The 24,928-nt window shown below is 33.9% G+C and overlaps 1 protein-coding gene across 1 annotated transcript in view; it reads left to right on the top strand.

Moving 5' to 3' along the window:
• LOC136041890 (myotubularin-related protein 5-like) overlaps positions 1-24,928 on the top strand; it is an 88,396-nt gene that overhangs the window by 33,841 nt on the left and 29,627 nt on the right. Inside the window, 3 exon segments of the mRNA XM_065726682.1 lie at positions 4,561-4,839; positions 11,055-11,240; positions 23,494-23,707. Of these exon segments, the coding sequence (XP_065582754.1) occupies positions 4,561-4,839; positions 11,055-11,240; positions 23,494-23,707 (679 nt within the window).

Genomic DNA, 24,928 nt, shown 5'->3' with positions numbered 1-24,928 from the left:
ATGAAGTTTTGCTACCGCACACTATCGTTCTCACGCTATTTGTTAGTAATAAACAAACGTACCTTACGAATTAATTTACGTAGCGAACTTCTATATCTGTGTATTTTTATTACGTATATGAGGGAGTTTGTCCCCTCGTCAATACCTCGCTCTTTACACTAAAGCTTGAATTTTGTCCCAATTTTTAAAGAATGACCCTTGAATCACAAAGGCTGTAGAGTAAATAGTGGAAATTACTTAAAAATACTTCAGCGTAAAGAGCAAGGTATTGTGGAAAAGACGAACCCTCTTATATACGTAATATTTTAGTAGTAGTAGTAGTAGTAGTAGTAGACAGGTTTAATAGCAAAAACATGACAGCTATCGCTGATTTGTGTTTCTTTACAACATATACAAAATCAAACTACACTTATAAATATAAATATTAACTCTTATTATACATTTTGACGAAAACCGGGACGAAGGAATTACCATATCGGTTTGTTCTTACTTTAACGGGAACTAACTTATCTTGCTTTTTCATTCTTGATGGTAGAGGTTGATCTGGTAGAATGTCACGGTGCTGAGGTTTAGAAAGCAAGTTCTTTCCGAAACTCATTATCAGAGTTTCGTACCGGTTTTGGAGTGATGGCAGTCCTAGCACTTCCAGAGCCTTTTTGCAGGGGATGTCACGGCGGCCCAAGATGATCGATACCGTTCGCTTCTGAACCGATTCAAGCTCCTGACAAAGATACACTGTTCTAAGTGCTGAGGGCACCCAAACAGGGCAAGCATATTCCAGAATGGGGCGGACATACGCTATGTATGCATACTTAATACTCTCTGTGTTTGCACTGAACCTACGCATACCGTTTAAAGTCTGTAGACTAGTGTTTGCACTTTTAACCACGTTTTCAATATGTGCGGCAAAGCTGAAGTCATTGGATAAAGTAACTCCAAGGATATTGATACTGTTTGTTATAAGGAATGGAACATTTGGCTCCATAACATCACTTTTTAGCGGGCTAAAGCGCACTATCTTCGACTTGTTTACATTAATCTCAAGATTTAGCTCCGCGCACACTTTTGTGAAAACACTGAAAAACTTTGAACTGAATTGTGGCGTCACAACTCTGTTTTGTACTGAATATTTCAGGATAAATGTCAGATCATCCACGAACTTGTAGCGGTTGTCACAGTCAGCTATGAGGAAGTTAATTACAGACGAGAATACAATAGCTGCAAGCTTAGTGCCCTGAGGGGCTCCACAGGTGGATGAGGACCATTCGGAATTGCTATCACCTTCGTAGAGAGCAAACACACGATGCATCCTCTGACTGAGAAAGTCCAACACGAGCGCAAGAGTCTTTTTCTTAGCCCCCATTAGCTTGAGATTAAGGGCAGCTACAATGTGATTGATTAAATCAAATGCCTTTCGGAAATTATGTTCGTTTTAAGTTTTAATGCTGCTCGTTACTTCCAGTTGATTTTTTTTTATTTATTTTATTTTTCTTTTAAATGATGCTAGAAAATTCTGAGTCCCTTTCATAGATATTCTCTTCCCTCGTGAAAAATTCCTCCATTGAAAGATCCTCCCACGTAACCAGCTTCCAACGACCCACCCAACCCCAACGTGAAATCATCCCCCTGAAAACGTCTGTACGCTTCATAATAACCATTACTATATGTAAACAATGGTAAAAGTTTGTAACTTGCAACCCCTCCCCCGGGGACTGTGGGGTATTAAGTTTTCCCCAAAGACATAGTTATTAGGTTTTTGACCAAGCCTAACTTGCGTGGAAGGGGGCTTAAGTGCCCTCCATTTTTTGGACACTTGAAAAGAGCATTCTAGGACCACTGGGTGGATACGATCACCCCTGGAAAAAAAAAACATAAACATGCATCCGTGATCTGTCTTCTGGGAAAAAATACAATATTCCATATTTTTGTAGGTAAGAGCTTGAAACTTCTATAGCAGAGTTCTCTGATATGCTGAATCTGATGATAGTGTTTTCGTTATGATCTTATGACTTTTAGGGAGTTTTCCCCCTATTTTCTAAAATACGGCAAATTTTCTAAGGCTCGTAACTTTTGATGGGTAAGACTAAACTTGATGAAACTTATATATTTAAATTCAGCATTAAAACGCAATTCTTTTGATGTAACCTATTAGCATCAAAATTTCATTTTTTAGAGTTTTGGTTACTATTGAGGCGGATCGCTCCCTACTACAGTTCGTTACCACGAACTGTTTCATTACTTTGAGGTATATGCATTTGGATGCAGAGGCAGAGCTAAAGGGGAAGGAAAGTAATTTTTTAGATGACACTGGTTTTCCATTTACGAAAAGTTAAGAGAGGAAAACAGGTTTAATTTGAATAAAGCATTTTAACCAGCAACAAAATAAATAAAAGCAACAACGAGACTTCAATTAATAAAAAAAAATCTGAATATTTTGGCTCCACATCCGTGAACCTTTCTCAAAGAAAAAACTTTCAAGAAGAAGAACCTGTTTTTTAAAATAAAATTATCTAAAAATGACAGCTAACACACAGGAGAAACAAGAAAAGAGTAACAAGAGAAAGAAAAGAAAAAACAACTAAAAAAGAAACAAATATTTATAGCTCACATTCTAACCCCTTCCAGAACTGTTTTTAATCCCTGATAAGCCAAAACGAATGTGTATTAAACAGTTCTTGGTAACGAACTGTAAGTAAGGAGCGATGCAGCTCAATAGCAACCGAAACTCTTAGACACAGAGTCTTGGCATTATTAAATGTATCAAAATAATCTAATTTTGATGCTTGTTGAGAATGCATAAAATTTATCAAGTTTAATGCTACCAATCAAAAGTTACGAGTCTGAGATTTACCCGATGTTTGAAAAAAGGGCGAAACATCCCCAAAACATCAAGTGATCTCATTGAAAATCATTCTACCAGATTTATCATATCAGAGAACCTTAGAAAGCGTTTCAAGCTCCTATGTAAAAACGAGGAATTTTGTATTTTTTTCCTGAAGCAAGATCACGGATGCGTGCGAATTTTTTTTTTCCAGGGGTGATCATATTGAACTACTTATCCTAGAGTATGGGGGGGGGCTCATTTGATCGTAAATCAAGATTTTAGAACCCTTTTTACGTAACCGAAAATTTTGGAGGGCAGCTAACCCCCCTCAGTCCAATGTCTTCCTATCAAAATTTTGATATAGCCATTTTGGTCAACATAGTCAAAAGAACTAATAGCTTTGTATTTGAGGATGACTTGCCCCGCCCCCTAATAGCCTGTGGAAGAAGGGGTAGACGGAGGAATTTTTGTTTGGGAAGAGATTTTCAATGGAGGTGGAGCTGGATTTCCCGGTATAATTTAGAGAACAATATGATATTAAATAAAAACAAACAAGTATTTTCAACTGAAAGTAAGAAGCAAGATTTAGGGTTAAAACCAAGAGAAACTATTAAGTATATGAGGGGGTTGCCCCATCTCAGTACGTTGCTCTTTATGCTAAAGTTTGACTTTTTGTTCAAATTATTTAACAATGACAATGACAGAAGGAACCGTTAATTACTTTAATAAGCTTTTTTAAAAGTTCCAAAAAAAGCGCACAGAAAATTGACCTCTGTTGCCAAGATCTTGTGAAGTGTTACAGAAGCTCTAACCTACGAGTCAGAGACTCGTCACAAATGACCATTTCAACTTGAACTTAAAGCCCCTAAAAAGCTAACAAAATGCTCAGTTACTAATTTCTGCCAAATTTGGCTAAAAATCCGATGAGTCATTTTTTGAATACGGATGGCAAGGGTCCCTTCCCTTACGGAAATCCAATCAAGCACAAGCACCTCAAACTATAGCTAGATATCTCAATAAGGCTATTTTTTAGACTCTAGACAATCTTGATTCTAGGCTTACGAAAAAAAGACTTTGGTACTTCCCTCCTCCTTCCCCCGCCTTCCAAAAAAGTTCGATCAGTTACAGATTTTACGCTGTCGTAATTATAGGCTTATCTCATAACTGCAACTGAGTTTGGCTCGAATCTAACGCCCAATCTGATAATTGATATTATAGTAAGAATTTGTAACCTGCTTCCTTGTCCTCTGAAGAGGTCAAATCGATCCTTGAGTTAGAAAAGCTTAATTAGGACATTACGTTCAGTTCTGAATTCTGACTTTCAGAAATTTTTTAATGCTGAAAGTCAAAATTGGAAGTTTTGATTTCCAGTTTGACTTTTCTAGTAGATCTTCCTAGAAAACTAGAAGACACACAATGTTTCATATTACTTTGATACTATTCAGTGCGCTAGAAAATAGGTTTTTTTTGTTACAAGCTTTGAAAAATTTTGCAAACTTCCAAGGAACTTTTCTTCTCTGTTTTATACCCTCTAAATTAAAAAATATTTTCGAATTTTTATCTCCTTTATAGGTCATTGTTAGTGAGCTATAGACTGCTGAATACAATACAAAATACGCATTGCTGTGACATAGAAGAATTGTCCCAAATGTAACAACAAATTCATTAGATATTTTTGTTTGACACCTGTTTGAATATATGTTCAAAGTAGGGCTTAGTTTTTTTTTTCTTTCTAGGAAATGAAAGATATTTATCCTAAGACCGATTTCATTGGTGTTGAATATCCAGACGCAAGACAAATCAGAGTATCTTTCAAGAAGCTGATGCAATCCTGTGTTCCCAGCAACTTAGTATCTGAATCAGATCAAGGCTTGTATAAAAGAATTGAATCCTCCAAGTGGCTTGATTGTACCCACAATATCCTACAGGTGGCTGGAACAGTAGTTGATCTTCTTGATATTCAGGGTGCTTCTGTACTGGTGGCACTGGAAGATGGCTGGGATGCCACACCTCAGGTACATTTAGTCTCATTCAATTTTGGTATAAGAATATAAATAGTTCAACCATAACTTTTTATTCGTTGAAGCTAAGTATTACATGACTATCTATCTATTTCGCATCCATCTTTCCAGTTCTTGAGAAGTTGTGCTATCAATAACTATTGTGCAATTTCTGAACCTCATATCCTTATATATGTTTTGTTCGTATTAAACTGGGTATTTTTCTGTGTTCTGTAGTTATTTGGGGGGGGGGGTATTTTTTATGGTTGTCATCTCCATACAGCCTATTGGGTGTAGGGGAATAGATACCAAAAGCATTAAATATAAAGGATGCTCTATAATGGTCACAAACAAAGAAATATGCTTAGAAAACAATAGAGAAAATTTTCCTCAAGACAGTGGCATTCAATTCAGCGAATTCTTAGGCCGTATGTCCAAGGGCCGTCCTCAGCACAACATAAGTAAAAACATACAAAAAGAAACAAACATCAAAATGGAACTTTAAACCTAAAAAGTTTTAAAAAACTTTTAAAACAGCCCTAGTATCCATACTTCAACGAGGCTCAACCAAGACTGATAAATATAGCGAGGTTAGATGATAAACTTTATTCAGACGAAATAAAGTTAATTAAATACACCCTTCCAAAGCTAATTTTGCTTTTTTGTTAGCAAGGTTTAAAGGCCTTTTTGTAACAGGATCAATACTATATCAGAAAACCAACGAAAAAAATATATACCTTTTCATTTTAAATCTAATCAAATTAAACGAGATTAAAATTAAAGGAACGAATTAAAAGAACAATTGTAACTTCTCTCAATGATCGTGCCCTGAAAATTTGCTACGATTTGTGCATAAATGCAGAAACACATTTTATCAGACATATTTTTTTGGTAACGGATATCCCATTCTTTTTGTAAATAATGGCCTTAGCCGTAAACTAAAAATATACTCCTGTAAAATCAAGGATCTTTCACAATTTGAGGCTCCTGGCAAGCTCACAAATAGAATCTATCTTCCACGCATCGTAAAAAACGCAACAAAATTAAAAATATAATTGCAAAAAAAATAATCTGTATGTAGTGTTCACTAATAATTTTAAAATCACAAGTTTCTTAAAATATGGGAAAGATAAAACCCCAGGTACTCGCCAAAGAGGGGTTTATCAAATACCATATGACTGTGGCAATTGCTATGTTGGCAGAATCTATCAAAATTTCGAAAAACGCCTACACCAGCACAAAAAAAAACATAGACGAAGCATTAATTTCTAATAGTTCTAATAACTCCTTTGATTCTACTTTAGGGAGCCATATTTTGATAACCCCAGCCACAAAATAATTTTTGAAAAATCTTCTCTCAATAGTAATAATTCGGGCATAAAACAGAGAGTTAAATAGGGACTTAGAGGAACATTCATTAAATTCTGTATGCACAAATTTAATTAAAAATGATCAAAAAAATATTTTACTAAACCAATAGATAATAGTAGTTAACCTGTAGCAAAAACACCTTTAAGGCTAGCTGCCAAAAAAGCAAGATTAGCTTCGAAAGCGTGTATTTAACTTTTTCTTATTTCGTTTTAATGAATTTTATTATCTCAACTCACTTTATCTATCAGTCCTGGTTGATTGTCGTTGAAGTAAGGATGCCAGGGCTGTTTTAAAAGTTTTTTTAAAAAACATTTGTAGTTATAAAGTTCACAGTTTATTGCAAGTTTCTTTTTTATATTTTTGCTTGTGTTGTGCTGAGGGCGGCTCTTGGACGTAGGGTTGAAGTATTCCACTGAATTGAATTCCATTGTCTTGGGGAAATTTTTCCTATTGTTTTCCAAGTGTTTCTTTGTTTGTGATGGAAAGACAGCGTGGTCCTCGTTACTATTTTCTATGATTTTCATCTATTAATGATTGGAAGGTTAAATTTTAAAGAGACCTAAATCTTTTTTTTTATTTCTACGCGGTGATATTAGGTGGAAATGGGGTTGAGTAGGAGTGTGTGCAGCTTTGCTGGCTTTTGGTAGCTTTTTGCCACAATGAGATGTTGGTAGTAGTAATTGTAGGTATCCCAGCGAAGCTGAAATACATTTGTTTCCGTAGGTTTACGAACTTGCATCGGAATTGCGCTTTGGCAGAGATATGTCAGCCGTTGCTGAAGTCCTCTAAAAATATTGCGCCCCTTCCATTACAGCAGTGAGTCAAGCCCACTCTGTATTGGTTAGGCCACTGTTAACCATATCCTTTAAGCCTCTCAGCTTTTGCCATAGGGTTACTGTAGTTTAAATTGTGAATTGGATTTTCAATCATTTCCGATTGGTCATACAAAACTATAATCAAAATTAATAAATTCAATTTTAGGCAACTTTAATCTTTGGGTGCCCTTATCTCGAAATATTTGTATAGATTATAGATATTGAGGTATTTATGTTTAGATTTAGTCTGCTCTATCCTCATTGCTGAGGTTTTGTGGCAGTTGCTTTGATGTTCCAAAACTTTTCTTTTACCTTTAGGCACCTTTTCGGGAGGGAGTAAAGAGGGGGGCTTTTAATTGATTTGTATGGAGAAGCAGCGTGCTTAGCTGTGTTGACCTTAAGTGCCATGGTGCCGCAGCAAGTTGTTGGTTGTGGCAAATGGTAAATATATCACATCAGATCTTTTTAGGCCTTATTTTGTTTCCATTTCATAGAGATACTTCAGTAATTAGTTATGTGATAGCACTATAAACACTGTTTAGAATACAAAATTAGTACATAAATTGCACAAAGATTATGTTGATGGCTCTGTAAAAAAAAAAAAAAAAATAAGAAAAAGCATGAAAATCTATAGCTCATAAAAATTGCCTGGAAAAAAGTGTAAAAAAAACTACAAAGATGTTTAAATCAAATAATATATAGCCTAAAAGAGAGCGAATAGAAATGCTTCCTTAGATTCTCAATTCGTCTCTGAAACAACTGACAAGATATTCATTTCGAAAATTTTTATCACAAGTCCCAAAGGGCTGAATTTGAGTTTTGAGAACATAAAAAGCAAAACAAGCAAATAAATCATAAAAAAGCTAGAAAACAAAAAAAACTGGTAAACAAAACCAAATCAGCAATTTTAGAATGAAAAATCATGCCTTGTCAAAGTGAATAAAATACAAAGAGTCATATTAAGTTCGAATGATAAAAAATTAGTAAAACTAAAAGCATTACAGGTACTTGTATGATCTACGCTCTACCGCTCTAGTTGTTCATTCATTCATTTGCAGAACCGGTTTTTTTGTTAGTCTTTTGCAGCTTAGCGTGAGACAAGACAAACAGAAGAGACAGAATAGATGCAAATATATATAATTTGGGCTATATATTTGCACATTAGGGGAGGGGGAAAAAGTATTAAACAGTGTGAAGTTAGAAAAGAGTTCTTACTACATAATATGCAGAATGATTGTATCTAACACAGTAGGTATGCAGACCCTCTATAATTTATCCTCCCCTCGCTCTAATTTACAAATATTTAACCCGATTTTGTTTCTAAAGTAATACATTTTATCATACGCGGGTATGTTTCATTAGAATTGAGCGTCAGAAAAACATATTAGAAGAACATTAAGTAGGGCGTAGATCATAAAATACCAAATTTGGTATTATGTGCATTTAAAAAAGGCAGTTAAAGGGACATATAAAAAAGGGGGGACGAAGCCAGCCAAGGAAATACAAACTTCGGTAACATCAGTACCAAACAATAAAAAAGAAAGTTTTTTTGTAATGAAGGGGACAAAGATCCTTTCGTACCTGGAGGTAAAGCAACGAATGGGGGACAAGATTGGAACGGAATAGAACAATTTACTAAATATTCTCAATTTACTAGAAAATTGTTAAAAAATTATAATATACTATAATAATTATGATTACAATATATAATAATATATTATAGTAATTATGAAATTGGTGCAATGACTTAAGAATCAAATCGTTTTAGTTTGTATTATGATAGAGAATCTTCCCATTCATTGTCGTGATGAAATCCTCGTTGTTGATAAACACGAAAATGGTAGTATAATATGGTATCTTACAATTTAGGGTCTAAATTAAAGTATAGTATGGTACAGTAAGTACAGTATTTAAAGTGAATGGTAGGTATAGTATGGTATCGGGAAATTTAAAGCCCTGAGTGTTTTAATGTGTTGGAGCCCTTGTTCAGCCCTTTTTTATTGTTTATTGTAAACTTTTTTCTGTAGTTTTTTTTTTCAATTCAGCACACATGCTTATGGGAATGTAATTCAAACTAATTCAATCAAATTTTCTTGGAAATTGTTAAATGATATTGGTATTTTTGACATGTTGACATAAATGAAATGAGGCTACTAAATTGTCTTGTATTATATTAGAGACATAGAGAAGTGTATTAATTGTTCATTTTTATCAGTTTCTTTTTCCGAATGTTTTATATGTGTAACTAACTTTCCAATTTGGTTTAAGAACACTGATCTACTCTCGAGATTAAAGTTAATAAGTAGCTGGGAAAATGTAAGATTAAAACGGATGGCTCTTGCTGTTAATTTTAAAATATTTTCAAATAATTTCTTAGGCCACAATGCCTTTCTATTTAAAGCCTTAAACAAATGAAAACATAGAAAAACGGGTGCAATATTTTAAACAAGACAGTGGACAAAAAATAAACACACCATCTTTTAATAATAAAAAATCTGAATATTTGCTTATTTGTAGCAGGACTCAAGCATCTCAGCTCTCCCTGGCTTCCAGTAGCTTCGTCATTGTGGTAAGCCAAGATTCTCGGTCGTTTGTGATTAGCTAAACCAATTCGAGCCAGCACTTATCCCATCTTCGTATATACTTCTTGAAACCACCGAGTGGGTTTATGTCTGCCTTGATGCAGGCGATTCTTCTATTCTCTATGTCACTTTTTCCATCTTGGAAGAGGCGTACATCTAACACACCATCACACCAAACACACTATCTTTTAGTAATAAAAAAAATCTGAATACTTACTTACTTATAGCAGGACTCAAGCATCTTAGCTCTCCCTGGCGTCCAGTAGCTTCGTCATTGTGGTAGGTCAATAGCCTCGGTCGTTCGTGATTAGCTAAATCAATTCGAGCCAGCACTCATCCTATCTTTGTATATATTTCTTGAAACCACCGAGTGGGCTTACGTCTGCCTTGATGCAGGCGAGTCACGTTTTCTTCTGTCCTCCATGTCGCTTTTTTCATCTTGGAAGAGGCGTACATCTGAGGATTTTTATTGCCAAAGGTGTGCTGTGAAGGACAATTTGAAGCGAATGTGTGAGCGACTAATGACGAAGGGTGGCGAAGGGAGTTTAAGTATTTAAGCGAGATTAAAGCTTTTTTTAGAATAGCAGACATTCTGGTTTTGGGCTTTCTTGCGTGATTTAGATTTTTATTTAAATTTGAGTTTCTCGTCTTTCTCTCTTGGTTAACGTTTGTGTTTTTTCATTTTTTGTTTATACTGGTTTTTGTTTCTTTTTTCCCAAAAAAAGGGAAGAAAGTGGCTTTTTTTTCTTTACTTTGATAGAGGTTTCCTGATTTGAAACTGAAATATTCACATGTTTTTATTATTCAAATATGTGTTTAACGAAATAAAACAAAACTGTAGTGCCTTATGGATAAGATGATTGCTAATATTTTCGGGACTTGTGCTTTTCTTTTGAAGCAGAATAGCCGAGGCCCACAGCGTTCTTGCATCGTTGAAAAAGATTTTGAATTTCAGTAAGAAAAATCTGCCAACCCAAATCAGAATACTGGAAGCTATGACAGTACCAGCATAATTCTGATACGTGGGCGCTTCGAAAGGCCGAATATAAAAAAGAACGCATTAAAAAAAAATTTTGTAATTTTTGTTACGTTTTTACGAGACGGGCAAATATTTTTTTATGGGGGGAAGGGATCAAACTCTCAACCCTACCCTTGGATATGCCTTGAATAATGCTAACGGTTTTAATACGAATGAATTAAATCCGCACTGAGAAAAAGAAACAAAATAATAATGAAAATTTTTTAGTTTTTCGTTTGTCGATTCTTAATATGTTTATTTTTTTCTTTTGGAGCATCCAAATAAATAAATAAAAAAATGTAATCCATGTAATTGAAGGTAAAACTTAAAATAAAAGTGAATTTAAGAAGTGAACTTAAGCTTTCTGGATTTTAAAGCTTGCACCCAATGATTTTGTCATTGAGGATAAAATCATGATGACAATGATTTTATTATCCATTTCAGATAACTTCAATTGCACAGTTATGCTTAGACTCTCATTATCGTACATTAGATGGATTCAGAGATTTGATTGACAAGGAGTGGCTTGCATTTGGTCATCGCTTTGCTCATAATAGTGGACAAGATGGCTCAACTCAGAACAGCATATTCACTCTTGTGTTTTTGCTTTTTTTGAATGTCGTTCACCAGGTAAATTTCTTATACGCAAAAATAAAATAAAATTTGTCAGCCTTTTAATTCTCACTTACTGCTACAGTTAATAAAAATGTATTCCGTATTGAAATAATTCATCGGTGATATTACTAGTCAATTTTTTTGTTTGTTTAACTTTGTATTATTTCTTGTGCTGAAGATCCCTCTTTTCTTTCTTAATATTAAATAAAAAAAACTAGTTTTTTAAACTGAAAGTAAGGAGCGATATTAAAACTCAAAACGAACAGAAATTACTCCGTATGTTAAATGGGTTGTCCTCTCCGCAATCCCTCGCTCTTTACGCTAAAGTTTTTAATTGTTTTAAAAAGTAGAATTGTGGTAAAGAGTCAAACTTTAGTGTAAAGAGCAAGGAATTGCGGAGGGGACAACCCATTTCATATACGGAGTAATTTCTGTTCGTTTTAAGTTTTAATGTCTCTAGTCATGTTTAAAAACATGGAAAAAAACTAGTCAATGTTTACTTTTTCATTGTTTTTTTTTATAGTAATGCTAGAAAATCCCGCGCCCTTTTCATTGAATTTCTCTTCCCCCATGACGTATTCCTCCAAGAGAAGATCCTCCCACATAACCCCCTCCCCTCAACCCCAACCCAAACCAAAAAAGAAATCCCCCTGAAAACGTCTGTACACTTCCCAATAACCATTACTGTATATAAACACTGGACAAAGTTTGTAACTTGCAGCCCCTCCCCCAGGGACTGCTGGGGAGTGAGTCATTCCAAATACATAGTTAATATGGTTTTCGACTATGCGGAACAAAATGGCTATCTCAAAATTTGGATTCGTTGACTTTGGAAAAAAAATGAGCGTGGGAGGGGGCCTAGGTGCCCTCCAATTTTTTGGTTACTTAAAAAGGGTACTAGAACTTTTCATTTCTGTTATAATGAGCCCTTTTGGGAGATTCTAGGACCATTTGGTCGATACGATGACCCCTGGAAAAAAAATAAAATAAAAATAAATAAAAATAAACACGCACCCGTGATCTGTCTTCTGGCAAAAAATACGAAATTCCACATTTTGTAGGTAGGAGCTTGAAATTTTTTCTTCAGGGTTTTCTGATACGCTGAATGCGATGGTGTGATTTTTGTTCAGATTCTTTGACTTTTAGGGGGTGTTTCCCCCTATTTTCCACAATAAGGCATATTTTCTCAGGCTCGTAACTTTTGATGACAAAGATAAATTTGATGAAACTTACATATTTAGAATCAGCATGAAAATTAGATTCTTTTGATGTACCTTTTAGCATCAAAATTCCGTTTTTTAGAGTTTCGTTTACTATTGAGCCGGGTCGCTCCTTACTACAGCGCTACAAACAGCGCTGATGTCTGTATTTTTTTTACACTGGCAACGTTGCCAATCAAGAGCTTTTAGTAAAAATAAGTGAGACATCACTTATGATATCACTAATATTCATATATCACTTATTTCATATCACTTATGAAATAAGTGAGACGAACTGAGACATCAGTTCGTTACCACGAACTGTTTGATATTGGCGATTTTGAACTTGGTAAACTTGGTGATTTCTAGTATATTTTGGTTATTTTCAATCAGCTATTGTTAATTATATCTCTCCCAAAATTAATAGGTTTTCGGTATCGCTCAAGTTTTTCATTTTTGCGGTAATATTGTGACAATAGAACCCAAAAATGAAAAAGACAAGAATAAGTTGTCTCTTTTGTTATTTGGCGTACTTGGCGGTTATAAATTTATATACTTGACTTATTTTGACTAAAAGCTCTTGATTGGCAACGTCGCCAGTGTAAAAAAAATACAGACATCAGCGCTGTTTGTCTTCTCCTGAGTGGTCTGTCGAGGGTAATTAAAAGCTTAATTAAAAAGTAATTAAAAGCTTAAGCTTAATTAGGGTTGATACTCCGGGTAGTGTGTCCACCGTAGATGACGTCTGTCCTTTGCGTGTGTGGTTGCACGTCCAGCCGTTTGCAGTTGTATCAAAGTCGTCAACGGTAAGTTGAAAGAGTGCTTGAGAAGAAGACAAAGTAGATGATCGCACCAGAGCAGCGATAGTTTCGTCTGGACAGCATCTACTGTCATTGTCTGAGTCTTGGGCCAAGACTGTCGACTACAGCGCAATAATAGCAACTGAGGTGCAGTAGATTCGTCCTCTTCTGATGTGGCTGATCTGTGGTGTGTGAAATATTCTGAGAAGTCGGTGGCAGAAGAACGCATTCAAGTTTGCTGCCCTTGCTGATATCTCTCCTTCTAGATTACCAACTGAGCTGATAATTGTATCAACTTAGGTGACCTACTTGACTATCTTAACATCCTGGCAGCTCACTTTTATGTTTGTGTGTATCCAACTTGATGGAGACTTAGGTTTTAAAGGCCCAGTGCTTCCTCACCCCAACCGGCCGAATTTTTAGTCACACCAATAATCCCACAAAAAGTTAGTACTTTGGTATTAGCGCATCAGTATATGAACCCAAATCTTAAGGCCATAGGATTGCCGGTCCAGTGTATAATGCACTCCGCTATGGTGTCTCAAAGCTCAAAGTGGAAGAGTGGGTTGTTATTAGGTACAGGGGAGCCCTAAAACATGACCAAAGGTTAATGTAGCACCAGTAGAACCGACATCTATCACTATTTTAACTTTTGTCACCATAACTGCTTGTGACAGACACAGTATTCAAATTTCGCCGGAATTGTGTGTGTGTTGTATGCAAGATTGTTTCTTTGGTCTTGTAGGAGATATTTTTAAAGTAAAAAAGGAATATAGTTGGGACGATCCACATATTCTAATCATATGGTGTTTATGTGTCCTGGGATGACTCTTAAGACATGTTTTTCTGTTGCGTTAAGGTTGGACTTCTGTTGTTTTCAAAAATTATATTTCAAAATCATGTTAGGCTTATGCAAAAACAGTGTATTCATCCATTTTAAAAAATTTCTGTGAGTGTGCATAGTTTTCCTTTAAATATCATTCTAGTCCCTTAGTGTAGGAAATCGCAAAAAAGAAAATCTTTTTTTCTTTTTTTTTGTCTCTACCACCACAGGAATTGTTAAATTTTGGGCGTGAGAAAATGCTTCAAATCAAAAACCATGTTGAAAAAATGACACCGTTCGTACTTTTTGCGTTGTCTATTCAATTGTTTATTCAAAGCCAACAGTTGAAAATATCACTCAAGTTTTTAAAAATATCGTTGCAAAGTGTAACATGTTGCGTGGTTGCATGGTAACAAGAATCAGGGTCGGATCCCGGATTTTCTTTAGGGGGGGGGCGCATAATGGGTTGCTTCGATAAACTTGGGAACAAAGCAATACCAGTAATTTAAAGGGAACCTCGACAATTATGCGTTGTAGGTAGGTAGTGGAAATAGTCGTAAATTTTATCTAAAATCTGGTGAGGGTTGAAGTTTCAATAAATCTATTAAAATTAAAATGATATAGGAATATTGATACAAAAATTATTATGTTGTAAAATCCACCCCGCAATAAAAAAATAAAAACCTGATGATCATTTATAAAAAAAGATGATATTTAATATTTTCTGCATAATTGTTTGCCTTTGCACTTCTGACCACTATAATAAATGACTTAAGCTCTGTATTGTCAAAAAATAAAAACAAAAAAATATATTGTCTTGAACCATCTTTTGGGGTCTTGCAATCATTGTAATTATTTTTATAGGTCAAACCATTTGGCATCTTGCATAACTTTATGACATTGCTTAGTAATTATGATAGTAATTAAGAGTATGAAAAGAGGATTAAGATATAACTTTTATACTCGTAAATATGTATTAAACATTAAATACTAGTTCCTTTTACGGGTTTAACAAGGAAAATAGAACATAGAGATAGAAATACATAGAATATATTTAAAACGAGGGCTTTAAATATAGGCAGTAAAGCATTAACTAATCACTGTTTCTTTTTAAAAATAGTGCTTTAATAAACAATGTCAACTTTGACAAAATCTCAAAAATTTACTAATCAAAATTTTACTTTTCATAAAAACTTCGCGTATCTTTTCGCTTTTGAAAGTTTACGATATTTTGCTTAAATTACAGAATTCACAATTTTATAAGAAGAAGCCTATTCCTCTATGTTTACTCCCGCCATATTTATTTTTCTAAATAGAGTTTTGATAAACAGAGTCAACTTTGACAAATATCAAAAATTTACTTATCATAATTTCACTTTTCATAACAACGTAGCTCATCTACTCACTTCTTAAAGTTTGACATATTTAGCTTAATTTACAGAATTCAAAATTTTACAAGAAAACGCCTATATTTCTTTATTTCTACTCCCACTATATTTATTTATTACACGGTCGACGTCTACTTCAAAATTTTGGTGAATGTTCATAATAGCTAATCCTGTCAGTCTAGAGTCCTGTGAGTTTAGAGCCCTTCATTAGTATTTTCTGTTCTAATTATCCTAAAACATTCGACTTAAGACCAAAATCGTCAGAAAAACATGAACTCTAATAAAGATGCATGTGGGAATGTGATTCTAACTGAGTATACAAGTCGAAATACTCCTTTAAAAAAAATTTATGTGTTTGTTATTTTTGTATTTGATGTGTACACTACAATATCCATTTTTTGCTTTACTAGTGTTTGGAATTCTACTCTTGTCACTTTAATGTGCTCTTGTTTGCAAAGAAACACAGAACCTTTCAGACAGTACCTATTGAAGTGCTAAAAAAAGACAAAAAAACACAAAAGTTAAAACAATGAAGAAATTTAATTACTTGGTCATTATAAACTAAAACCTATCTACTAAATACTAAAAGATACTTCAATGGAAATACTTTACTGTTAGACTTTTTCTACTATACCAGGCTTTTCCACCTCTTTGATAGATTATTTATTGGTTCCAGACACACTAGTTTCTTCTTGACCCTCACCATACACAAGTTATCAGTTATCTACTGTTACATCAGCTGTTTTTGGCTCTGAAGTACAGAAATTGGCTTCTGCTTCTTTAGTCGCTACTTCTACTTGAGTCTGAGCAGCATCCTTAGTCTCATTAGGACATGATTCATTCGGATTTACTTTTTCTGTTTTCGCCTCACTCTTGTTCCTAGCCAAATTCTGTTTTCAGTTCGAGTTGGAATTTGATAACATCTTTCTTTAACATGCTTTCAAACTTAGTGTATTTCTCTGTTTTTCTTCTTTTTTTTGCTTTGCCGCAAGTGCTGACGGACCTCACTTTTTTGTTTTTGTTTCTTGTTTTTGCTGGCCGGAGCATTAATAAACATAGCCTCATTGGATGGTTTTGGTTCATTGTTTTCTCTAGAATGATATTTAATCTCATCTTTATCTTCCCATGAAGTTAGATCCATTTTGGATGCTTGAATAGCTACTTATTCTGAAGTTCATCTCCTCATCTTCCTTCGTTTCGGCAGCTGGTTCATTCTTTTCTCTGGGATGAAATTAGAGCCCATCTTTAGGTTCGATTGAAGTTCTTTTGGTGGCTTTAAAGTCCTTCAACCTTTTGGGTATTTAAGCAAAACTTCCCCTTAAATGTTACAGCCACGCCAAAATGAATCGATTCTTGTTTGGCTACATTCCGCCAAGACTAACGAGCAACTCGTTAGTTGAGTCCAACTCGAACTGAAAAAGTCAGTTAAAAGATTAATTTTGATTTGTAAATTTTAAATGTCTTCAACTTCAACTTTTTCTTTATTCAACTTAAAAAACACCAAAACAATATTATGCCCCAACAGAGAGCAAAGCTCGTAAGGCTGGGACAGTGCAAAACATAGAAAAAATATCAACATCTCACCATAATAATGATTCCAAAATTTAACACGGCAAAAGACAAACAAAATAGAAAAAAAAGCTCATAAAAGAAAAGTAACAAGGATAATTAAATGAATAAATATCGGACATGAGGGGTGTGGGAGGCCATCCCAAACACAGGGACACAAAAACAAAAACACACAAAGAAGAAGATCAAATAATATAATTTTCCATCATCAGTGGTGAATACTCAAAATTTTAGCAAACATTCTTTAATATTTGCTTTTTTAAATTTAGCTGAGATTTTTGGAATGGATCAAAACGAATTCTGTCATTCAGCTTATACTTATTTGTAATGAAGGGTGTTTGGCACCTAATCGAAAACCTTGACCTTTCAGAACTTACAAAAGGAATTCGGTGCATCCCAGACCTCCGACAATCCGAACGAGGAAGTAAAATTGACAGAGATTGATCACAGAAATAATTATTAAATTTTGGATTTGAAAATACCTTGCTGAAGTATTTAATACTTTTATACCATTTAAATCTAACAAATTTAAGAAAAGGAATAACGTTTTAGTTTTCGAAACATTTTCACGTTTTGAAGGTCGATGTAAAAAATTTCCAAGTATTCTTATTGCCCTATTTTGTAGTACCTGTAAGGGTTTTATATTCTTCCAAAATGTGTTAAGATATACAACTGAGCAGTAATTCAAATGAGAAGCAATTAGAGAGTAGTAAATTATTTTTAAAATGGTAAAAGGAAAAACATTCGTCACACGATACATCGATCCAATATTTTGAGCAATTTCTAATCTTAAATACTCGATATGATTATGAAATGACAAAAGGGGATCAAGAAAAACTCCCAAATAACGAGGTCTCTTGCCATGATTTATAGACAATAATAAAACAATGGACATATTTACATTTTTCTTCAAGTGGCAGAGGTAGGCATACCCAGGATTCTTCAATCCGGTTTTTTTGTTTATATTTAGAAAGGGCAGATGAATATCTGTTTTTTTTTTTTCGGAATTAAAACTATGCCCTCGTTCTTTAGCCTTTCTTCTTTCTTAGAGTTATTTTGCTAAGGTAATTAACCTTATCCTTCGAAATTTTTTGTTTTACTTTTACTTCTTTATTCATCTTATTTCGACAATTTAGTTTGTTCAACTTAATTTAGCAGATTGCAATGCTGGAGGGGGGATTCAAAGTAGATTTATAGTCAAAACAGCACGAAGTTCTTCATATCTTTGCTGCAACAAGTATAGCCTTTATTCTTCTTGCTATCAAGCTGCTTGCCATATTTTTATGCTTCTGAATCCTACTCTTTCAAATTTAATTTTCAAGAGCTTATTATTTTGTATTATTGACTTCATAAAATCATTCTAGAAAGATTTTCCTGCATTTGTTTTCTTTTTCTGCTGTTTGCTTTATTTATCTTCTGGGTATAAATCCAGTTGACAACAATGCGTTAAGTAGTACTGTAATTTTACCACTGCGCGGTAATGTCTTACCTATGACCTTGCTCTGATACTATTAATAAAACCTTACGTAACCTTGTGTATTGTTGCTAAATGAAACAGGAACAGGTAAATTAGCTAAGGGTGATACATGGTACGGTAGAGCTTTATTTAAGGCCTGGTTGCTTTGCCATATATAAGGTATTTTCTAACTTTAGGTATATGTTCCCTGTTTAACGTTTTGGTATTTATTTTTCTGCAATTCTACTTTTCAAAGGAATTCATTTCTAGATAAGCAAATGGGTCTATAGCCAGTATGAAGGAAAAGAAGATAAACAAATACATAGATATTTCGCCTGTTCAGATCTTTTATTAGTTCTATAGTTTTAATGACCGAAATTAACGCAACAATTGTGGCACCATTGGATACCTGAAATTCATCTTAATCATCTACCGAATTAGTTTTTTTGTCTAATTTGTATTATATTTCATATTGAATGTATTACACATTTTGAAATCTATAATATAAGGAAAAAATCACTATATTTTAAACAAGTTTAACTTATTCTCAATGGAAAACTAATATCATAGCTCTAGCACGATGAATGGATATATTAAAGAGGATGGGTAACTTATAAGAATGAGAATCAGTGCCAGTGTTGATAAAGAAAAACTCTCCATGCCATCGAGCGTTAGACGACCCTTGGTATTTTTTCAACCTCTGTAGTCATTTTTTTAAAAGTTAAAATCAAACACTTGCTACTAATAAGTACTAATAACAAGTACTAATAAGTAGGTAGTCTTTGGGATAGCTCTGAAACTAATGAATTAAATGTTAACAAATATTGTTCTTTCTATGTAGATGTCACAAAATCTCATAATAAAAGGGAATATAGCACTTAATGAATGAGAAGGAAAATGGGTTACATGTAAGAGTGGAATCTGGAGCTAGTATTGACAAAACACCAACGTCATCTAGTATATGTGTCTCCTGGTATTTTTTTCAAGCTTAGTTATCGTTTTTCTTTTATCAAACAGTTCGTGGTAACGAACTGTAGTAAGGAGCGACCCGGCTCAATAGTAACCAAAACTCTAAAAAATTGAATTTGGATACCAATAGCTACATAAGAAAAATCGCATTTTAATGCTGATTTCGAATATATAACTTTCATCAAGATTAGTCTGACCTATCAAAAGTTACGGACTGAGAAAATTTGCCTCATTTTAGAAAATAGGGGAAAACACCCCCTAAAAGTCATACAATCTTAACGAAAATCACAACATCAAATTCAGCGTATCAGAGAACCTGATTGTAGAAATTTCAAGCACCTATCTACAAAAATGTGGAATTTCGCATTTTTTCCAGAAGACAAATCACGGATGCGTTTTTTTTTTTCTTTGTTTGTTTGTTTGTTTTTTTTTGTTTTTTTTCAGGGGTGATCGTGTCGACCCAGTCGTCCTAGAATGTCGCAGGAGGGCTCATTCTAATGGAAACTAAAAGTTCTAATGCCCTTTTTAAGTGACCAACAAATTGGAGGGCACCTAGGCCCCCTCCCACGCTCATTTTTTCCCAAAAGTCACCGAATCAAAATTCTGAGATAGCCATTTTATTCACCATAGTCAAATAACCTAATAACTATGTCTTTGGGGACGACTTACTACCCCGCAGTCTCCCTGGGAGGGGTTGCAAGTTACAAACTTTGACCCGTGTTTACATATAGTAATGGTTACTGGGAAGTGTACGGACGTTTTCAGGGGGATTTTTTTTGGTTTGGGAGGGAGAGTTGAGGTGGGGGGGGGGTTACGCGGGAGGATCTTTCCATGGAAAAACTTCTCATGGGGGAAGAGACTTTCAATGAAGGGGGCGCAGGATTTTTTTGTATTATTTAAAAAAACAAGGAAAAAATAAATATGAGAAGTTTTTTCTGCTGAAAGTAAGGAGCAGCATTAAAACTTAAAACGAGGAGAAATTATTGCGCATATGAGGGGTTTACCTCCTCGTAATACCTCGCTCTTTACGCGAAAGTATTTTTAGTAATTTCAACTATTTATTCTACGGCCTTTGTGATTCAAGGGTCATTCTTAAGGAATTTGGACAGAATGTAGGCTTTAGTGTAAAGAGCGAGGTATCGACGAGGGGTGAACTCCCTCATATACGCTATAAAAATATACGAATATAGAAGTTCGTTGCGTAAGTTAATTCGTAAATTACGTATATTTTTTACTAATGAAAATTTTCGTAAAACAATTAAAAATTCTAGTTTCCTTTTAAGTAATCAAAAAATTAGAGGGCAGCTAGGCTTCCTCTCTCTCTCCTTTTTTCTCAAAATCTTCCGATTAAAACTTTGAGAGAGCCATTTAGCCAAAAAGAGAATTAATATGCAAATTTTGTTTTAATTATTTATGTGCGGAGAGCCAAGATCAAAACATGCATGAATTATAAAACGTCCAAAAATTAAATAAAAAAAACAAGTTTTTTTCAAATGAAAGTAAGGAGCGACATTACAACTTAAAACGTACAGAAATTACTCCGTATATGAAAGGGGCTTTTCTTCCTCAACGCCCTGCTCTTTACGCTAAACTTTTTTCCTTTTTAAAAAAGTAGAGCTAAGAGAAAGAGTCAAACTTTAGCGTACAGAGGGAGGCGTTGAGGAAGAAAAGCCCCTTTCGTATACGGAGTAATTTCTGTTCGTTTTAAGTTGTAATGTCGCTCCTTACTTTCATTTGAAAATACTTGTTTTTTTTATTTAATCACAAACTGAGATCAGACACTTATTACTACGCCAATTACATTAATTAAAACATAATTTTTCTTATTATTACATTAAAAAAAATGTTAAAAACGCCAAACGCTCGATGGTGTTAATGTATGTTTTGTAAACACTATCGCCACTTCCCACCGTTATAAGTTGCCCACACTCTTCGGAATGGGAGTTAAATGGAGTAATACCATGTCAATTAACTGAGTAAAGATGCAGTAAAAGTTGATAATTTTTATAAGAGGGCTGAAGCCATGAATGAACTTTGATATCCTTAAAATAATTTTGAAAGCATATGTATTTCTTTTTTTATTATAGTTATCTTATGGTGGAAAGAAATATCAGCTACTCTGTCTTTAAAAGCAATCAAACAGTTCGTGGTAAAGAACTGTAGTAAGGAGCGACCCGGCTCAATAGTAAACGAAACTCTAAAAAACGGAATTTTGATGCTAAAATATACATCAAAAGAATCAAATCTTCATGCTGATTTTAAATATATAAGTTTCATCAAATTTAGTCTTTGTCATCAAAAGTTACAAAAAAATTTGCCTTATTTTAGAAAATAGAGGAAAACACCTCCTAAAAGTCACAAAATCTTAACGAAAACCACACCATCGTATTCGGCGTATCAGAGAACCCTATAGCAAAATTTCCAAGCTCCTATCTACAAAAATGTGGAATTTCGTATTTTTTTTTGCCAGAAGACAAATCACGGGTGCGTGTTTATTTGTTTGTTTTTTTTTTTGTTTTTTTTTCCAAGGGGTCATCGTATCGACCAAGTGGTCCTAGAATGTCGCAAGAGGGCTCATTCTAACGGAAATGAAAATTTATAGTGCCCTTTTCAAGCGACCAAAAAAATTGGAGGGCACCTAGGCCCCTCTCCTACGCTCATTTTTTCTCCACAGTCAACAGATCAAAATTTTGAGATAGCCATTTTGTTCCGCATAGTCAAAAACCATAATAACTATGTCTTTGGGAATGACTTACTCCCCCACAGTCCCTGTGGGAGGGGCTGCAAGTTACAAACTTCGACCAGTGTTTACATATAATAATGGTTATTGGGAAGTGTACAGCCGTTTTCAGGGGATTTTTTTTTTTGGTTTTAGGGGTGGGTTTGAGGTGAGGAGGCTATGTGGGAGGATCTTTCCTTGGACAAATATGTCATGGGGGAACAGAAATTCAATGAATAGGGCGCAGGATTTTCTAAGATTACTATAAAAAAAAACAATGAAAAAATAAACATGGAAAAGTTTTTTCAATTGAAAGTAAAGAGTAGCATTGAAACTTAAAACGAACAGAGATTATTACGCATATGAGGGGTTCTAAAAATACTTTAGCATAAAGAGCGAGGTATTTAGGAGGAGTTACATACCTCGCTCTTTATGCTATAGTATTTTTTAGTAATTTCAACTATTTATTCTACGGCCTTTCTGATTCAGGGGTCATTCTTAAAGAATTGGACAAAACTTAGAATCTGGTGTAAAGAACAAGGTATTAACGAGGGTACAAATCCCCTCATATACATAATAAAGATTAAAAAATATAAAAGTTTGTTACGTTAAGTTACGTATATTTTTTACTAATAAAAAAATTCGTTAAAAATTAAAGTTTATAGTTGCCTTTTTATGTAACCGAAAAATTGCATGGCAACTAGGCATCCTTCCCCATCCCTTATTTCTCAAAATCGTCTGATCAAAACTAAGAGAAAGCCATTTAGCCAAAAAAGGAATTAATATGCAAATTTCATTTTAATAATTTATGTGTGGAGAGCCAAAATCAAACATGCATTAATTCAAAAACGTTCAGAAATTACATAAAAAAACTAGTTTTTTTAACTGCAAGTAAGGAGCGACTTCAAAACTTAAAAAGAACAGAAATTACTCCGTATATGAAATGGGTTGTCCCCTCCGCAATCCCTCGCTCTTTACGCTAAAGTTGACTCTTTGCACAATTCTGCTTTTTAAAACAACTAAAAGCTTTAGCGTAAAGAGCGAGGGATTGCGGAGGGGACAACCCATTTCATATACGGAGTAATTTCTGTTCGTTTTAAGTTTTAATGTCGCTCCTTACTTTCAGTTAAAAAAACTAGTTTTTTTTATGTAATATTAACTAGAGACAACAAGATTAAAAAAAAAATAAAACAAGTAATTTCTTAGCAGACCGGTTAGATTTAGTTGGTCTAGCTGGTCTAGTTAGATCTAGTTGGTCTGCAATTTCTTAGCATATATGAGAAATCATCCTTCTGCTATTTTACTTTATTGACAATCCTTACTTTTCTCATTTCTTTGTTTACAGATACAACGGCAGTTCCCTATGTCCTTCGAATTTAATGAATTCTACTTGAAATTCATAGCCTATCATACCGTCTCATCCCGATTCAGCGATTTCCTTTTTGACTCTGAAAGAGAGCGACCTGAAGCCAGTGAAGAGTTAAATTTTTCAAATCAAAGGAGTAAAGGTAGTTCCCTTTTCTGTGGGGATTATTCTGATGATGATAGCGTTTTTCCCGGTTAGTTCTTTATTCATTTATTTATCTTAATGGTTTATTTTCTATTTTATTTATTATTTTCTTTTTTTTCTTCTTGTTTATCTTCTTTTTTTGTTATTTTCTATTTTTATTATTTTCTGTTTATTTTCTATTTTATTTTATTCAGATAGTGTTTAAGCTAATTAATTTAATTAAATAATAAAAAAAGAATTTAAATTTTAACAAAATATAGTTTAGCTTTAAATTTAAATTAAATTTCAGTTATAAAAATGAAAATTTATACTTTAATTGAAACTAATTTAAATTTAAACAATTGTAATTTCAATTCAATTTTTTTTATTCACTATTTTTTTTTTTTTTTTTTTTTGATACGCCGTTCATTGTCAAGCTATACAAGGGCTAATATACGAAAGGAAATTATATGCAATGTTTAACCATTTTAGTCGGTCTGATTGCTCTTACAATTAAGATTGATAATTGAAATTTCGAAAAGCCTACCGACTTTTCATTTTAGGTCAAGTAAAGAAAAGAGAAACAGAAAAGATCCAAAAACCTTAAAACTAATAAGAAATTAAACGTGACGAACATAAAATAAACAGTATAAAAATTAAAGGAATTTTAGTATGATTTAGAATACACAGATGACATGTTCACAAGTTAGCTATAATAAACTTTACACAATTAGTAGTAGAAAGGTGGCTGAAAGTAAATTACTAGTAAAAATTATTACACAATTACTAGACGATTCACTTGGTGGAGAATTTTATTGGGGCATTTTTGTTAAAGCAGATTAAGGGAGGCGAAGTCTAAAAAGTTTCTCCGGTTTTATGAAGAGCACCTCCCTTGTTTTTCAATAGACCCCCCCCCCTCTCAATTTATTCTGTTTATGAAGCTACAATGAATTTCTATATATATATATAACAGTTTTAGGCTTGTAATGGAATTTTCGGCAAATTTTTGGAAATCTGGTTGAGTTGGTTGAATTGTTAATTTTTAAGCGTTTATTTAGTATGATTACGTATCCTCGTGCTCAAAGCCAAACGTATTGTATTGAGATATGTGTGTCCACTACCCACCAAAATAGGTAAACATGTATACCACACTTACACCAAGAGCTCACTTATAACTCTCTTTCCTAACCTAAGGCGGGCTAAAGAATTACCAATATCGTTATATTGGTTATATCGGTATATAATAACTAATATCGATATTATTGATCCCAGATTATATGTAACACAGGCC

This window comes from Artemia franciscana, unplaced genomic scaffold (assembly GCF_032884065.1).
Source record: "Artemia franciscana unplaced genomic scaffold, ASM3288406v1 PGA_scaffold_49, whole genome shotgun sequence".
Lineage (NCBI taxonomy): Eukaryota > Metazoa > Arthropoda > Branchiopoda > Anostraca > Artemiidae > Artemia > Artemia franciscana.
The sequence above is the reverse complement of the archived record's forward strand: the minus strand, read 5'-3'. Positions and strand labels throughout refer to the sequence as shown.